Below are 18153 nucleotides of genomic sequence, written 5' to 3' on the forward strand. Positions count from 1 at the left end.
TTTGAACTTTTGAACTTAAAACTCATAATAAATAGTTTGACTGCGTCGATTACCCGTGAGATTTGGGGTTAAGTTGATAAAAAATCAAAGAATTAATATCCTTTTGTGTAGCACGGGAAAAAAACTAGTTTGTTAAGTTTATAAGTATAAGTACGGTTACAAATTGCATCAACAAATCAAAATATTTTGGGGTATGTTGCGAGTTTGTAAATTATCAAGGTTGTCGAATGTGGTGAGCTTGTAAATTACCAAGTTTGTTGCATTTGGACCTTTATATTAAAATTTATATTGAAATTAAAAATTTGAGACATGACTCACTAGATCATTGAAAAAGATTTAAAATTTGATCCAGACTATCACATGAACAACTCCGAGAATAATCATACTTCTAACGGATACAAAACTAGATAATGATTATGTAACAAATATTGCACCTTCTAACGGGTGCAAAACTAGATAATGATTATGTAACAAATATTACACCTGAACTAAATTCGTAATTATATTAGATTAATACTTTTAATTATTTTAAAAGAAATTAGTAATTTGAATACATACCCAACCAATTTCGATATAAATGTACACCTTATATTTCTATCAAACTTAAATTTAACCGTAATATATCGATTATATAATTGAAAGAAACCAAGTACTAACCTAATTAGAAGCATATTTGATTATTTTCCAAATTGCAATTACAATAAAATAAGCAATTGTATGTTTGTTTTTTAAGAAAAAAAACTTTTGTATGTCTTGTTCATGCATTGATGCATACATAAACTGGTTACGCCTATAGTCTACAAAACAGCTAGAGCTTCTAATTAATCGAAAATCTCACAAACCCCAATTTATTAATTAATTATATCGCCCAAATAATCACCGTTGTCAGATCTGATTCACCGCCGGCGATCCGATGTGGCTCACCGTCCGATCACTCCCTCTCCTTCTCCTCGCTCTTCACCTCATCGTCTCGCCGGCGTACGCTTCTGAGTCCGATCACAAGGTACAATTTTCAACTCTCTATAACCCTCATTGTCTACTTAATTATATTGATTTTGTTATAATTGAGCTCAGAATTAGATCTTATAATTTATTTTGATTATGTTTTTGTTTAGATCCGTGTAATGTGGTGTTTGTTTGTTGATATTCGAGCTGTTTCTTGAGCTTTTGATGTAAAGTTTGTGCCTTTTTGTTGTTTTTGGATTAGTGTGATGATTATAGATCTTACCAACATTTTATTATGAAGTATTAAGCCCGTGGAGTTTGTAGTTTAGCCTGTTGGACACATTTTGATCATTTTGACTCGAACTATAACTTACGGAATTTTCTTGATTTATGGCTGGTAATAGACAGGCAAGTACTTCCGTGGTGTTGCTGCATGTGTTGAATTTTGCCTTGACTATGTATAATGTTCTGAAAACTGAATGTGGAATTTATTCCTCGTGGTCGACTATTATATAACTTTTAGTATTTTGTAGACATCGATTCACATGTGGCAATGTTGTGAACACCATCGATTCACTTGTATTTGTATCTGGTATCAAGTAGACAGGTTCAACCTGTTAAATGGTGGCCTTACTGCCTGTATTTCTAAAGGTTTACCCCTTATTTTTAATCAGAATCATTTGTGCCCCCCCTTTCCCCATTGAATTTTTTAATATGTTCACCAACTGTTGCGTGATCTATTCTTAGCCTGGTAATTAAAACCTCTTATACTATGCAGTATGTGTGTTTCATTATATTGTTCTGGCTTAATATAATAATACATACAAATATATATTATCACAATCTTAGATTAAAAATATATCTATAAAATAAAATTAGCAACACTCTGGTTCCTCTTAATACTTTGTGTGCGATTTTTAAAGGAAATAGGAGGTTGCATTTTGAAGGGAAGGTGACACCACTTTTGTATATTAAAGCTCTATCTCTTAGCCTTGTATGAAACTTGACCATATAAGCTTCTAGGGTTATAATATGCATTTTTTTTGGCCTGTTCTAGGTGTTTGTTGTAGGTGTATTCCTCTTTAACTTTGTTCTCTTAATAGTTATACAGATGGGATCTTGGTTTATTTTAACTATGCTCCTTTTTCATCTGGCCATGTTTTTTTTCCTTAATAGTGATTGCTAGTTACTTAAATTTCTGTTAGAATTTATACTTGCAAGTTTCAATATCTGTTTGGATAGTTCAATTAATGATGAAAAACTTATAAATTATAACTATTGACAAAAAAAGGGCCGTAATGACATGCATAGGGGGTTTATTACAAGTTTTTGTGAATTCCAATTTCAAACTTATGTATCCTACTTTCTAAGGTTCGACTGATAAGTCAGTTATAACTTATAAGTCACAATTTATTTGACAAGCATGCCAAATAAGTTAAATTGGACATGCAGATTAAATTTCAACTTGTGTGTAAGGTGGCTAAACAGGCCCAACATGTGCAATTTTTTTAATTGAAGTGCTTCAGTAGCTGAGAACTGTTTTTATGACATGCTCGTAAAGCTTTTGTGGGTAGATTTTTGCTTTGACACTATTCAAATCGTATTTCCGTTTCTGTTTGTAAATGTGTCTTATATGTGTTTTAATGTTATAGCAATGGCATATGTATATCTATTTTTCAAGTGGGGCATTTATTTTCATTGCAGTATCAAGCAGATGAACATGTAAAATTATGGGTGAATAAGGTTGGGCCTTACAATAATCCACAAGAGACATACAATTATTACAGCCTGCCATTTTGCCATCCATCTGGTCACGCTGGTCACAAGTGGGGTGGTCTTGGTGAAGTTTTGGGTGGAAATGAACTTATTGATAGCCAGCTGGACATAAAATTTCAGAGTAAATATCTTTGAGATTATATCTCAAGAGTCTTTTATGTATCTTTCGTCTTGAGGTTATCTCAATATTTCAAATGTTGCCTGTTACAGAAAATGTGGACAAGAGTACCATCTGTGAACTTGAGCTTGATGAAGCAAAGGCCCAAAAATTTAAGGATGCTGTTGAAAATAGCTATTGGTTTGAATTTTTTATTGGTATGTTGTGTTTTTCATCCTCTTATAGCTGCCGATATTATTATCTACCTGCAAGTAGAAGTAATTTTCTTCTTGCAAGTTGTTACCTGTTTGGATAATTATATGTACTGTATAAAATATAACCAGAGAAAATGCTAGAAGTTACATTCTTAAATGGATATTATTCGGTTTTATTAAGTCAAATTGCAATTCAAACTTACTACCTCAAATAAGTGCCTTACCTATCCACTTCTTAGAATTCAACGGCATTTACTTTTAACAGAACATACCAATCATTACTTTGAACTTTTTTATTATTTAGTTGTTACTTTCAAGCCAAGACAAACAGCCCTAGATATGTTACGTATAAAGACAGCTACAGTGTCTTTATGTACAAACATGTAGTTTTACATGCAAATATGTGTTTTGTTTAGGAACTAAGATAGCCTTTCTGAAAATAGTAAAACAAATCATTGAAATCTTGGGGAAATTATTTCAGTTGCCTTCTGGAACTAAGACAATTTGGATTAATACTTTCGTTGTGGTCTTGAATTATTGTCTAATCCAAATATACACTCAAGAACCAAACTGTTTTTTCAATAAATGAATGTACTGTTTCCTTGCTACTAATTTAGTTTTATAAATTATAAATTGAATAAAAATAAATGCAAGTATAATCAAGAACCTACATAAACTGGAAAGTCAGTTGAACGCAATTTTGAAGTTCATGTTCCTGCTCTGTTGTAAGCGTAATGGATTTTTAGAATGTTCTAATCTAGGAAAGTTTGGTAGTCTATGCTAGCTTTTTACTGAAGCCATAGCTTTAAAATGGTATGCAAATTTTGAGAGAATCTATGGACTTTTAGACTGGATTTGCAAAAAAAATTGGATGCCCCATGCATGGCCTGAAGAAGATGTGGCAGCTTATATTAAGCATTTTGTGAGAATATGCTAACAGGCCTATATTCTTTATCTGTACTGTAGTCTTTAGCAGCTTCCTAAATACTATTCATACGAATGTCAGCTCGTATCTCATCGCATGAGATCTGCTTGATTAATTATTTATATCTGTTTTGCTTACATAAAGTTTGGAAGTGTCACTTTCCCTTCTTTCTAATACATTTTCCTTCTTCTTCAACATGGTCTGTTTACAAGCTCAGATGATCTGCCATTATGGGGTAAGCATTCTTGTAACTCTTCTAATATACCTTTTTGACATTCTGTTATGAGATTTTTGGCTTTAATTCGTCACCTCTCCTATTATATAGGATTTGTTGGTGAGCTACATCCTGATAGGAAAAGTGATAACAGAAAGTATATTCTCTACACACATAAGAATATCATCATGCAGTATAACAAAGATCAGGTTTGTAGTCTCAAACTACAGTGCTCCTTTGCGCAATCTTTTTTTTTCCTCTTATCTATTCAATCATTTTTTTTTTTCCTTTTTGCAGATTATTCATGTTAATCTCACCCAAGAGAACCCAAAGCCTCTGGAAGCTGGGAGAACATTGGAAATGACATATTCTGTTAAATGGGAACCAACAAATATCACTTTTGCTCATCGTTTTGATGTTTATCTGGACTACCCTTTTTTTGAGCATCAGGTGAATATTTACTGTATAATATTCTTTTAGGCTGAACATTCTCTATCCCTGATATGGAAAATGACTTGATGATTTTTCTTGTTAAACTTGTGCTTTCTTCTAAAGAAGATCAAGTTTTCTGGTAGAAATATATATATATATATATATATATATATATGTATATGTATATGGTCTTCGTAATGTTTTTTGCTTAAATATAGTGCCTTGACCTGAAGAGATGACTTTCGTTGATTTGTTGTAATGCTAAATTTATTGAAGATTTTGAAGGAGATAATTGATTAATTGACTTTAACAGATTCATTGGTTCTCTATTTTCAATTCGTTTATGATGGTCATCTTCCTCACGGGTCTGGTATCAATGATATTGATGCGAACTCTAAGAAATGACTATGCTAAGTATGCTCGTGAAGATGATGATTTAGAAACTTTGGTAAGTACATCCTCTTTAGATTGTATTTGCTGCTTTCTCCCACTCTGTTTTGTCTATTAATAATTTCTGTATCATATTAACAGGAAAGAGATGTAAGTGAAGAGTCTGGCTGGAAACTTGTTCATGGAGATGTTTTTAGGCCGCCTCACAATTTGGTATTACTCTCAGCCGTGGTTGGTACTGGGGCCCAGCTGGCTACACTGGTTCTTCTTGTTATCTTGGTTGCGATAGTTGGTACATTATACGTCGGGTATGTATAATTGACACATATAATTTTCATCAACTGAGTATGTCTTATTAAAAACTATATACTAAGCAATGGTCAGGAAAACTCACTTCTCACAAGTGATTTGTATAATATTAGCTTACATTAGCGTGAAGGAATCTGTCATTATAAGTTTTTTATTTCAGTATGAAATTTTACAACATTGTATACACATTTGGTGATTATGTGACTTGTATAGACTGAATTGATCATCTGCAAGAAGACATTTCCAGCCCAACTGAATGATAGCACGAAAAAAGTCCCTTTAGATAACAAAGACCAGTAGCGGATTAGCCTGAGTTAGATGGATGTTTTACTATTTGACCATTGAACTGAACCTAACCAAGGAAAATCTCAACATATGTGCAAACTTGTGTTATTGTAGTTTGGTTATTTGTGTCTGGTTCTAGCCTGGTCACATCAAAGTGATTCTGCTTAGCTTCGTATATCTTGTCTTATTAATCATAGTTCAGTCTATCAGTTGGCATAAAAGATGTCATGTTTTTCCAGCAGATGTCTACTCTTTGATTTTCTTATGCCAGTTACTTAATTTCTTATGCAAACTTATACAATGTTACAGGAGAGGAGCAATTGTTACTACTTTTATACTGTGTTACGCCTTCACCTCGTTTATTTCTGGTTATGTAAGTGGTGGGATGTATTCACGAATGGGGGGTATGTATTATCTTGCTTTATTAATTACTCCTATATTCCTAATGTTGAACATGTATTTACTTTCAAGTTCTCATCCTTCATTACAGGGAAGAACTGGATAAAGTCAACGATCTTGACGGCGTCTTTGTTTCCATTTTTATGCTTTGGGATTGGATTTGCGCTGAATACAGTTGCTATATTTTATGGTTCTCTAGCAGCTATTCCCTTCGGCACAATGGTGGTTGTTTTTGTCATTTGGGGTTTTATCTCCTTCCCTCTGGCTCTTCTTGGCACAGTTGTCGGAAGGAACTGGAGTGGCGCTCCAAACAATCCATGTCGTGTGAAGACAATTCCTCGTCCTATTCCTGAGAAGAAGTGGTATCTCACACCGTCTGTGGTGTCAATTATGGGAGGATTGCTACCCTTTGGCAGCATTTTCATTGAGATGTATTTTGTCTTTACTTCTTTTTGGAACTACAAGGTAATATTAACAATATCCGTACAGTTTGGTATAGCAAGTGTAGTGCCAATTATTGTGAGTCTTGATATACTTAAAATAGTGCAATACCAATTATCTATAAGAAACAGTGTATAAGTGTCTGTTTTCACTAAGCAGACTTCACTAAACCTGTACTTAGTTTATTTGTTTGGTATCAATCTGCTGACGGAATTTAATATTTTAGTTGTGTAGAATGTGAATGGTTGGGAAGTATTAAAGAATGAAAAGGGAAATAATGTTATATGTGTGACACTGTTGGAAACTTAAAATATATAGCTGTTAGAATAACATGATCTCCATAATGTGCTAATCTCTCCTCTCATTTAAACAATTTCTTTTCTGCTTTTTACTACAGGTGTATTATGTCTATGGATTTATGCTGCTGGTCTTTCTGATTCTCATTATTGTCACTGTATGTGTGACAATTGTGGGGACATACTTTTTGTTAAATGCTGAGAATTATCACTGGCAGTGGACTTCATTCTTCTCTGCTGCTTCCACAGCTGTTTATGTGTACTTGTATTCAGTATATTATTTCTCTGTGAAGACTAAGATGTCGGGATTTTTCCAAACCAGCTTTTACTTTGGATATACCCTGATGTTCTGCCTTGGTTTAGGAATCTTATGTGGTGAGAATAATAGTTGCAACAGTTCTGTCAATTAAATATTATTATTCACTCATTTTTTTTACCTAACATTTCTCCATGCCTTTGCATAAATGTTTCAGGAGCTGTTGGTTATTTGGGATCTAATCTTTTTGTAAGGAGGATATACCGGAATATCAAGTGTGACTAGTTATTTTTAAAAAAGAACTCAAGGTTGCTTCTTCATGCTCGCCGGATACATGTGGCAGCTTTTTTCTCTTCTCTTGGAAACCTAACATCCAACACAAGTAATATCCACAACCATCAAGGTTGCATGCAAATGTTCAATTTGGAAGAGCCCATTTTTTCAGTATTTTTTTTCATTGGGCCGTTGAAGAAAGCCTTCTTACTTGAATTAGAATCCAGAGATTGTCTATTATAAAGGTAAGTATTAAGTTAGAGGCTTATATGTGATGTAATTAGTGTCCCCCCACAAAAAGAAGAAAAGAAAAGAATTGGAGGCCATCTGTTGTACTGCCATGGTTTTTATGTTATTTTTCATATTATACTGTTTATTACTGTGAAACATTAAGAGGGACGAGACAATGGATATTATGCCTGTAAACAGTTATATCTTTACATATTTCATTACATTAACATGACCATCCATGCTTCATGCGTTTTTTAAATCTGTATCAAAGCACAGTTTACTCTAAATTTACTTGACACATATAATTTTTGTATTAAGCATTCTTGTGATATTGTCCATTGATTGCTCTCGTATCTGGAAAAGTGGAAAGAACAGTTGTACATGAGTCCTATATAAGTTCCAGATCAGGGAAACTACTTGCGTAGTGTTGGTGAATTTTGTAGTTATTTTTTCTCATCTTTCTTATGAAACTATAAAGTTGCCCGTGGAAGTGCTGAATTAACACTAATTTCTTGAGTATGAAAACAATGAGTTGATCATTGTGTAATTTTGGTGAATACTTTAGGGCTGTGTGTTATCATTGTATCTATTTGAGTGGTTTAGTGTGGCAAAATCTGTGCACCTAAAAACAAATATATGAGCGTGATGAGAGCTCGAGTGGTAAGGTTTATATCTTGTCGTCTCAGGTACTGGGTTCGATTTCACTTGTAAAGCATATAAGCCTAAATTGTAAAAAAAAACAAAAAAACAAATATATTGGTGGAATAATATGACGTCTATCAAGCCATAAACATCATCTACGATCAATTAAAGTAAACATTTCATATTTGACATATAAATAAGATATAAACGTATTTAGATCGAACTATCAAATCCCTGAACAAAATATATCATACAAAAAAAATTAATATTTATAATAGATTAAGCTCCAAAAATGTGTTCTTCTTGTTTATAAAATTGTCAGAAAAAAATTAAAATATTTTTTTAATGTACTACTAGTTTTAATATATAACCACGATTTTATTGGAATAAAGGATCGGTTTTAACAAATTTGGAGATGCCGTGTAACAACCTAAGATAATTCTAAGTTATTAATTTTTTTACACAAAATTGGATAAAATATGTCATAAATACATATTATAGATAATAACAAAAAATTCTCTTTTTTAACACGGTATTCTCTTGTCAAAAATTTTAATCTAACTTGTGATATTGATTATATTACCTAATAATTAATGACATCCAAAAAATTAAAACAAATTTTCACATTATTCATGATCGTAATAAAATAAAATATTTTAATAATTTAAAATAATTATATTTAGATTATAATCAATTATTATAACCAACTTCATTTGTTGGAGTAGATTACCTCACAATCCAACAAATTTTACGTAATACATATTTTATATATAACTAGATATTATGGGCATTTCATTGGAGTGTATATCCTTGCGCAAATTATATTAAAACATATATTTCTTTAAACTAAATAATATAGACCGTCATAATAATTAAAAAAATTAAAAACAAGAAAAAGTATATGCATAGAGTAGTATTCTAAAAATTCCCATTTATGTGGCGATCTATCTGATATTATTTAATTGATTGGGAGCTCAAATTTTCTTTCTAGATCCCAAAAAGGGAAGAACAACCAGATAATTTACATTAAGATAAAATACCCACTTTTTAAAAATTAATCTTTCCTCTATGCCTGATTGAACATATTCAGGTACCTGTACAATTTGTTGTCCATGTCCAAATGTGTCTGTTTCTATGTAATGTAATGTGTTTTAAGCATTTTACATGAGCATGCAATCTTATCTGTTGATTGTTTCTTCAAAAGATTTTTGTTTTATTAATGCATGAAGTGGTTTGGCCTTTTATTTGATTGATCATCTCTTTAGGAAATGTAGACATTAAAACAATTTCCCAAGCTTGTTTTCGAATGGTATACTTGAGGAATTAGGGGCTTATATGCGTATATTCATGCTCCAGCATTAGCTTTTCGAAACCAAAGTCTGATTGTGGATTATGTATTATGGAACCTTCAACCTTGTCAATGAAATCCTGGTATTGAGCCGTTTGGATGAGGTTGTGACTTTTAATTTAAAAAAAAGTTTAAAAAAACTAACTTCTGTCGTTAAGTCGTTTGTTTCCGCTTATCCATAACTTTAAGTCAATTTGTGGCTTATTACACCAACATACATTTTTCAGCTTAAATTTATACTCTAAGCCCCGGGTTAAAGCCGGAGACAAACAGGCTCATTGTGTAGCCTACATACGAAAAATACTGTGTTAGTAATGTGATAAGAAACAGTAAGCATTAACTTAAAAGAACAGCTTGATACTAGTATCTCATTCTTTAAATTTTCATATGCAGGTTGCAGCCGTTGCAATCCTCTATCGCTTTGTAGGCCTTCTTGAATCACGGACCTCATTGTTGTCAAGTCTCTTGAACTGGTAATGTCTGAACAAGATTTATGTATAGCAACTTGAATTTTCCTGTGCAGCCTTTGTAATCCTGTAGTATTGTTTTTGCGTTTACCTCAATTATATAACAATTTGTTCATTGAAAAAAGAGTAACAATATGTTTTTGGTAATGTCTGAACAAGATTTATGTATAGCAACTTGAATTTTCCTGTGCAGCCTTTGTAATCCTGTAGTATTGTTTTTGCGTTTACCTCAATTATATAACAATTTGTTCATTGAAAAAAGAGTAACAATATGTTTTCCAGATATTGAAGGATCGTGTCCAGATGTCATAGTTTACATGCCTGTAAATGATTTTAAGATATCATTGCCAATCTAATCGGGTTGTGATAAATGTTGGAAACATTTTTGGGCTCGATCTTTATGCTTTATCGATGTCACTATACCTTACTGGCTACGATTTCTAGGTTTTAGGGCTTCCTGTGAAGGAGTTTTATGTGCTTTCTTGAGGTGCTGTGCCATGAATACTCATGATTTTCAGAAACTGGTTTGGTCTGAGCAGTGTTGCATGGGTCGTTCGGGTATGTGGTACGGGATCGGGTACATGAAACATTAGTTTTTATGAATCGGGTATGATGACCTGCGAATCTCGCGGGTCGATATGATGATCCCTCTCTAGTGATTTTTTAATAAACAATATATAGTCTATTTATGGTTTTTGCAATTAAGACATTTATGTCACTCGAAATATAGAATTAAGTAATCAGAAAATGAAATTTTAGGTTACCTGTAAAATGGTGATGACCTTCAATACGATTTTAAAAGAGGATCTAAATCTGTTTTTATAATCAAGGCATGCCTCGCGTGTCTTTTCTTTCATCTGCATTATCTGCCCAATGTTTTCTTTTTCTTATTTATTTTATCGAAGTAAATTTAAAGAATAATTACAAAAATGATAGTATCAAGTTATCTTCCTTGCTTATATTGCCAAAGTTTAAGGTGGATTGCCGAAGTCAGGGAACTGGAGCGTGATCCTTAGTGATCCGGGTCAAAGAGGAAATGTGTTCCGGTACGAAGGAACTGGATCGCATTTCCATAGGCTGACCCATGAACCATGCAACACTGTGTCTGAGTGCTTGTTTCTGACATGTTTTTTTAATGCTGCTGTCAGTCCAATTTACACTCTTTTCTTTTGTCAATCAACTATTTCTGATTGTTTTGAATTAACGTGACATGCCTCTGTTTATAGGAAGTCACTTTCTAAGGCTCAATAGCTTACTAAAGAAATTCCAATGTTAACCTTTGACAGTCAGACAAGTGTTTGATGATTTGGAATCTCATTTCTGTATTTTCTGGTGTTTCAGAAGGGGGAACCAGGATCATTCGACCATTCTGTATCTAGTCTTAGGAATGTGCGTAACTCCATGTCAGGGTACATAGATGCTTGTTTGTGATGGCATGACATCCAGGTTTGATTAGGAACAAGGAGATTTTCAATTGAGTGTAGAAAATTTTCAATGACCGACAGTATCTGGTAGATGATATATACTTCTTTTGATCCCCAGGCTACTAAAGGATCACATAAATCTTAGGTCCCTATGTTCCACTTACGGTTCGCATTAACAAAAGAAAAAGAGAACTGATATATAGAGTGGCCGTTGTCCGTTCCAGATGGCTCATCACACAGCTCGTCACTCAATAAGTCGCTCAATGGACTGGCATAGTGCGGCAGACAGGAGGGCTGACTCTTCTAGTATACCTGTATTTTTGCATGGAGATCTCGATATATGGATTAAGGAAGCAAGAGCTCTTCCAAATTTGGATCTAGCTTCCGAAAGGATGAGAAAATGTTTTACGATGTTTGGTAGTTGTGGTCCTTGTGGATGTCAAGTAGAAAAAAGAAGTACGTCTCCAGGTAGGCTTTCAGGAAGGTCTCCAGGTAGGCTTTCGGGAAAGCAATCTGTAATTACAAGTGATCCCTACGTGTCCATATGTCTCCGAGGGGCTACAGTCGCGCAGACTAGAGTAATTTATAACAGTGAAAACCCGTCATGGGATGAGCATTTTAGTGTGCCAGTTGCTCATCCTGTAGTAAATGTAGAACTTCAGGTCAAAGATAATGATGTTTTAGGGGCCCAATTAATAGGTGTCGTGAGGATACCTGCTGAGAAAATTCTGTTGGGCGATGATATTGATGGTTGGTTTCCTATAGCAGGACATTATGAAACAACTTCAAACTCTCCACCTGAGTTGCATTTTTGTGTTAAATTTCAGCCAGTAGAGGAAAACCCTCTGTACAGAGATGGTGTTGGTGCAGGCCCAGAATACACAGGGGTGCCAAGCACTTATTTTCCCCTTCGTAAAGGAGGAAGTGTGACTCTTTATCAAGATGCTCATGTACCTCAAAATATGCTTCCTGAAATTCCACTTGATGAAGGAAAATCTTTTCGACAAAACCAATGTTGGGAAGACATATGTCATGCCATGACTGAAGCTCATAACCTGATTTATATTACTGGTTGGTCAATATATCACAAAATCAAACTTATAAGAGAGCCAACAAGGCCATTACCCTCTGCTGGTGAACTCACCCTTGGAGAGTTGTTGAAATACAAGTCGGAAGAGGGACTCCGTGTGATTTTGCTGGTTTGGGATGACAAAACTTCGCATGATAAATTTCTTTTTAAAACAGTAAGCCTCATTTTTTATTAAAGAACTTCTTTTATCCAATAAGAGTAAGTGACGATTATGACTTTTACTTTTATAATCACGATGATTTTATCTCATACAAATGGGTGTAATTTTTCTGTTTTGCTGAGATGCACACTTTGCATTAAATTGCCTGTACCTGAATGCAGGATGGTGTTATGCAAACTCATGATGAAGAAACCAAAAAATATTTCAAACACTCGAGCGTACATTGTGTGCTTTGTCCTCGATATGGTAGCAGTAAGCTTAGCATTTTTAAGCAACAGGTGAGGAAGTTGCTGTATTTTGGCCCCAAAACATTGTATAATTAAGCTGTATTCATAAAATTTCTGTTAATGAGATAAATATTTATATAAATTTGCCTTGACCAATCTACCACCTCAAAGTATATATATTTTTTAATTTTGATAGAGACCAGTTCCTTTACCTGATATAGATAAAATGCTTTAGTCCAGGTTGTGGGGACCCTTTTTACGCATCACCAGAAGTGCGTTCTTCTTGACACCCAAGCGACAGGGAACAATCGGAAGATTACTGCTTTTATAGGTGGAATTGACCTATGTGATGGTCGATACGATACTCCTGAACATAGGCTCTTCAGCGATCTTAGCACTATTTTTAAAAATGATGTTCATAATCCTACTTTCACAGTAAGTCATTAAAGGTTACAGACATTTTATGCAGAATATTTATGTCATTTTGAACTTAAGGCAAAGCTTTAGAGATATGAAAGAGTATTCTAGATGTTTGTATTAACTCAATTGAAACTTATCTGAAATTCATGCTATATGATTAATTTTGTGACCCACGCATCAATGCATGTTACTAATCGCATTCTTTATCTTTGAGGCTTTTGGATTATATTTGTGATCTTGTCTGAAGTAGAAAGGTTAACTGCGTCAGGATTTGTGTGTCATGGTCAACTTAGTACTCAAGTAGAAAGTTTTATATAATAAGTTCTGTAAGAGCATCCCCTCCCATCAATTCGTCAATTTGTCAAATAACTTGATGAAGTTTGTTACTATAGAACAAAAATTAACTATTTTGGTATATTTTATGCTGTGGTTGCAAATCAAAAAGAGTTAATCTGTCTCTTGAATCAATGAATTGATGGAATTTATCAATGCAGCAGCTGTTTATAGGTCCATCAATCAAATTGCTGGTCTTCAATCCATCACCAACTCCATCAATTTTTGATAGAGTGGCTAATGGATTGATGGACCAATAAAGAACTGCTGCATTAATAAACTCCGCCAAATCGTCAAACCGTCTAACAGATAAACAATATTTTCTTGTTGGTGCATAGGCTCAAATTGAGCAAAGTAAAAAACCTAATTGGGTCTAATTAGCCGTCTGTTCCATTTTATCAGTAAAAGCTAACAAACAGGAGAAGCAAAGTAATTTTGGAGTTTTAAATGATTTTTAACGAATAGACCCTGATCTTTTGTGAGAACGAAATGTTATCTTTATAAAGCACAGGCTTAAAGGTATGTCTTTTAATATGCTGATGTCTTCACATATTATAATCTTTCTGTGCAGTCAAATATAAATATTGTTCTTGAAGTGCTTCATATTTTCGATTGGAAACTTACTTTTTCGTGTATTGCAACAATGTGTCAGTCTGTTATCGGTGGACCAAGGGAACCCTGGCATGATTTACACTGTAAAATTGATGGTCCCGCGGCTTATGACATAATGACTAATTTTGAACAAAGATGGAGAAAAGCTGCAAAATGGCGCGATATCAGGTTTAGACATGTCAGACATTGGCACGAGAATACTTTGTTAAAGATAGATCGACTTTCTTTCATACTAACGCCCAAGCCAGGCCCTGATGGCGACCATGCTGTCCGTGTTAACACGGAAGAAGATCCCGAAAATTGGCATGTGCAGGTTGGTGATTACAGTTGCCATTGTGAATCTTTAGTAGCTCCGCAAAATCTGGTTCTGTAGAGAAGAAGATAAAAAAGATATTCTTATCTGACTGTTCTCATAAGTTATTTCTTCTTTACAGGTATTTCGTTCCATTGACTCTGGATCTGTTAAGGGTTTCCCAAAGGGTTCCAAGGAAGCTGAGGAGCAGGTTAAGGCTAATTTAGTTTTAAGTTAGAGTTGTTAACAATTTAACCCAACAGTAGTACTAAATGTCCACAAAAACCAGAAACCACTGATCTATGTATGCGTATATCCTGACACATTAATACTATAACATGTATATCTAGGCCCTTTAAGATTGTCAAATTTGGATCCCACGACCATAAGTATCAAGTCATTGAGGAACAAGAACGTCTCCTTTGAGTTGAAACATTTGTTTTGAATAAGATTTCCATAAACTAATACTGATGTGTAATAGTAGTTCTCATAAAACATGAGAGTTAGTTTATTTGATTATTTTAAATATATATTTTATGAAGAAAAAAATGACACATAGGTAAAAGTTCACTTTTTTAATGGTACCATCCACAAATCAAAGCATATAGACAATACGATTTTCAATAAATAAATCAAAACTTAACAGCTTTGAGAAATACTTTCTCCTGCCAATTTGGTCTGCAGAAGGTTCTTAATATACATTTGACAAGGTTAAAGAGTTGGGCTTAAGAAAATTTAGTTCAAGGTTTCATATGCATATTTGGTACTACTTTAGGGTTAACTGTTAATATTACTTAATAACATATATTATTACGATGGGATGCCAAAGTTTTTCAGGTTTAGTATGTAATCTTCTAAATCCTTTTTTATTGCAGAGCCTTGTCTGTGGCAAAAACTTAAAGGTAGACAGAAGCATACATACCGCATATGTAAAAGCAATTAGATCAGCACAACATTTCATATACATAGAGAACCAGTATTTCATCGGATCATCATATTACTGGCCATCATATAAAAATGCAGGTGTGAAAGAGTAGGTCTCCTTTTGGTTGTGTTCCTCTCATTTATCATGCAAATAAATGATAAGTTTGTGTTGTCCATTCATATTTCACACCTCCCTCACTTTTGAATGAGGATGATTGCTTATAGGTATATGCCTAGACAGCCGTAGACCCTAGTAGATTTGGCTCCCTTATATATCACTCGTGTTTCATTAACATTATTTGGGCATCAACTTAGCATTTAAAGCATGAAGTTCTAGTTCTCTGAGATTAAATATGTCCTTATCAACTGTTTTTTTAGTGTATTGCTGTAATTGTTTAAGTCTACGTTGACAAGGGTTCTAGCTCAACTAGCTGCAATGGAATTACCTTTCTTATATAAAGCACGTTTTAGACTAAAAATAACTCTATGCTATTATTAGATATTAAATGCAACCTGAAACTTAAATATATATATATATATATATATATATATATATATATATATATATATATATATAATTGATAAAATGACACAATACAGAGAACTCTTCAAATTATAGCTTAAATGGTGGATGCAGGTGCGGACAATTTGATCCCTATGGAACTGGCCTTAAAAATTGCTAATAAAATAAATGAAGATGAACGCTTTAGTGTGTATGTTCTGATTCCAATGTGGCCAGAGGGCATTCCAGCCAGTGGTTCCGTCCAAGAGATATTGTATTGGCAGGTTAGTTTATCATCCCATATCTCTTCAAAAAGTCCTTTTGGAAGTGTTTGCATTCTGTTTTAATTGTAAATATGTAGTTAGATAACTTGCGTTCAAGAGAAGTAGATGCTAATTCAGGATTTATCTCTGACACAGGGACAGACGATTTCTATGATGTACGGTATTGTTGCAGAGGCTCTTGAAAAAGCAGGCCTTGCTGAGGCTCATCACCCACAGGATTACTTGAACTTCTATTGTCTTGGTAAACGAGAAATTCTATCTCCAGACTATATATCTCGTCATAATGGTCCAAATGAATACCCGGTAAAGTAACTTTTTCACGCATCTTTGTTTTATCAAGGTTCCTTCATAATCAATAAGGAGTTCAGATTGAGGTTATCAGGGGTGCATGCATTGACTTAAAGCTTCAAACTGTATACGCCAACCCATATTGAGTTATCAAATCTAAACATACGATAAAACTTGGTTCAGAAGTTGCCACCCCCCCTTCCCCCCGGGAGTTGATGTATTTTTACTTCTTATTTTCAGTCTCCCCCCGGGAAGTTGATGTATTTTTACTTCTTATTTTTCAGTGGAACTCATCCGATTCACAAATAAGCCGAATATAAACAATACGACAGTAGAAGCTATAATTATGAGAAATGTAATTAATATTAAAATCACTCATGCTTTGACAAACATAATTAGGTGAGGATGAAACAAGTAAAGCTGTGTCCCTGAGACTTCTTTATTGCACAATCTGAACTTCAGGAGACATGTATACACACTTGTGACATTAATTGTTGCTAGCCTTGTTACAGAAATTATCTCAGAAGTATGGAAGATTTATGATCTACGTCCATGCCAAAGGAATGATAGTTGATGATGAATACATTTTGATGGGATCAGCAAACCTAAACCAGAGATCTTTGGACGGTTCAAGAGACACAGAAATTGCTATGGGTTCTTATCAACCAAAGTACACATGGGCAAGTCAAAACAAGCGTCCACGTGGCCAGGTCCGCCATTTCAACTTTTCTTAAACCTTGAATAAGCTACTACTAGAAGATGCTATGGTCAAGATAAATTCCATTTTGTAGGGAAAATGCAGAAAGACGATAACATATACTGAAAATATTAAAAATTCATTTTAGAGATGAGCTTTTTAATAGAAGTTTTATGAAACATAGGTATATGGATATCGCATGTCCCTCTGGGCTGAACATCTTGGGAAGCTTAAGAGATGTTTCGAAGAGCCTGAATCACCTGAATGTGTAGAGTATGTGAACAAAATTGCACAAAGCAACTGGGATGCTTTTGCAGGAGAAAAGAACATGGAGTTAAAGGGACACTTAATGAAATATCCAATTCAAGTAAGTAGAGATGGGAAGGTTAGTTCATTGCCTGGACATGAATCATTTCCTGATGTTGGTGGTAAGATTCTTGGAGCTCCTACAAATCTTCCTGATGTCCTAACCACTTAAACTACACGACTAATAATTATAGCTGACGCTGGTTATGGATCAGCATGTAATCACCTCGATTGTGTCATGGCGTTGATAAAGTCTATGGTCAGGACCTCCTTGTAAAGAACCGACACTGCATTTTGAGGGAGGCTCTGTACTTTATAGAGAACGTTCTATGTTGTTACCATTTTTAATGTTGAAAATAATGTAAATGTTGGAAAAATTATAACTTGTATGTTAGGTATTTTTGATATTTGCTAGATGTTGATATCTTGCTGTCTTATGGTATTTTTTTGTAGTTTCATATTAGATGGAATTCATAAATTTATAAGTTCTTCGTACTTGCTCTTATCTAGATTTTGAGGAGGTTGAATAGTATGTTACTCCATACTTTGTGATTCAAACTCTGCAAGAGCCATCTGGTCATGGTCATCAACTCATCATCATAATAGAGAGACTATTTTGGATGTTTATATCGTATTTCAATTTAATAAAAACA

The 18153-nt window shown here is 34.0% G+C and overlaps 2 protein-coding genes across 2 annotated transcripts; both read left to right on the plus strand.

Moving 5' to 3' along the window:
* The first annotated feature begins 764 nt into the window (after positions 1-764).
* Positions 765-7719, plus strand: LOC108195900 (transmembrane 9 superfamily member 1). The gene is made up of 12 exons (XM_017362917.2): positions 765-1003; positions 2650-2842; positions 2932-3036; positions 4176-4193; positions 4284-4381; positions 4470-4622; positions 4918-5052; positions 5136-5302; positions 5898-5992; positions 6079-6452; positions 6826-7099; positions 7198-7719. Exons 1-12 carry the CDS (start codon positions 914-916, stop codon positions 7263-7265), a joined length of 1770 nt encoding a protein of 589 aa, XP_017218406.1. The 5' UTR covers positions 765-913; the 3' UTR covers positions 7266-7719.
* A 3405-nt stretch (positions 7720-11124) lies between these two features.
* On the plus strand, positions 11125-17862 carry LOC108195258 (phospholipase D delta). Its single transcript, XM_064081035.1, has 10 exons — positions 11125-12609; positions 12777-12893; positions 13083-13277; positions 14248-14520; positions 14642-14710; positions 15375-15522; positions 16061-16209; positions 16345-16512; positions 17010-17207; positions 17379-17862. Exons 1-10 carry the CDS (start codon positions 11590-11592, stop codon positions 17670-17672), a joined length of 2631 nt encoding a protein of 876 aa, XP_063937105.1. The 5' UTR covers positions 11125-11589; the 3' UTR covers positions 17673-17862.
* Positions 17863-18153: the final 291 nt, after the last annotated feature.

Source organism: Daucus carota, chromosome 7 (assembly GCF_001625215.2).
Source record: "Daucus carota subsp. sativus chromosome 7, DH1 v3.0, whole genome shotgun sequence".
Taxonomy (NCBI): Eukaryota; Viridiplantae; Streptophyta; class Magnoliopsida; order Apiales; family Apiaceae; genus Daucus; species Daucus carota.

Bases quoted from the DNA above. Each gene is read 5' to 3' on its own strand.
- LOC108195900 (XM_017362917.2), top strand. From the start codon at position 914: ATGTGGCTCACCGTCCGATCACTCCCTCTCCTTCTCCTCGCTCTTCAC. The intron at 2,843-2,931 runs GTAAATATCTTT...TGCCTGTTACAG, and splicing joins GCTGGACATAAAATTTCAGA to AAAATGTGGACAAGAGTACC. The intron at 4,623-4,917 runs GTGAATATTTAC...TGACTTTAACAG, and splicing joins ACCCTTTTTTTGAGCATCAG to ATTCATTGGTTCTCTATTTT.
- LOC108195258 (XM_064081035.1), top strand. From the start codon at position 11,590: ATGGCTCATCACACAGCTCGTCACTCAATAAGTCGCTCAATGGACTGG. The intron at 12,894-13,082 runs GTGAGGAAGTTG...GCTTTAGTCCAG, and splicing joins TTAGCATTTTTAAGCAACAG to GTTGTGGGGACCCTTTTTAC. The intron at 16,513-17,009 runs GTAAAGTAACTT...GCCTTGTTACAG, and splicing joins ATGGTCCAAATGAATACCCG to AAATTATCTCAGAAGTATGG.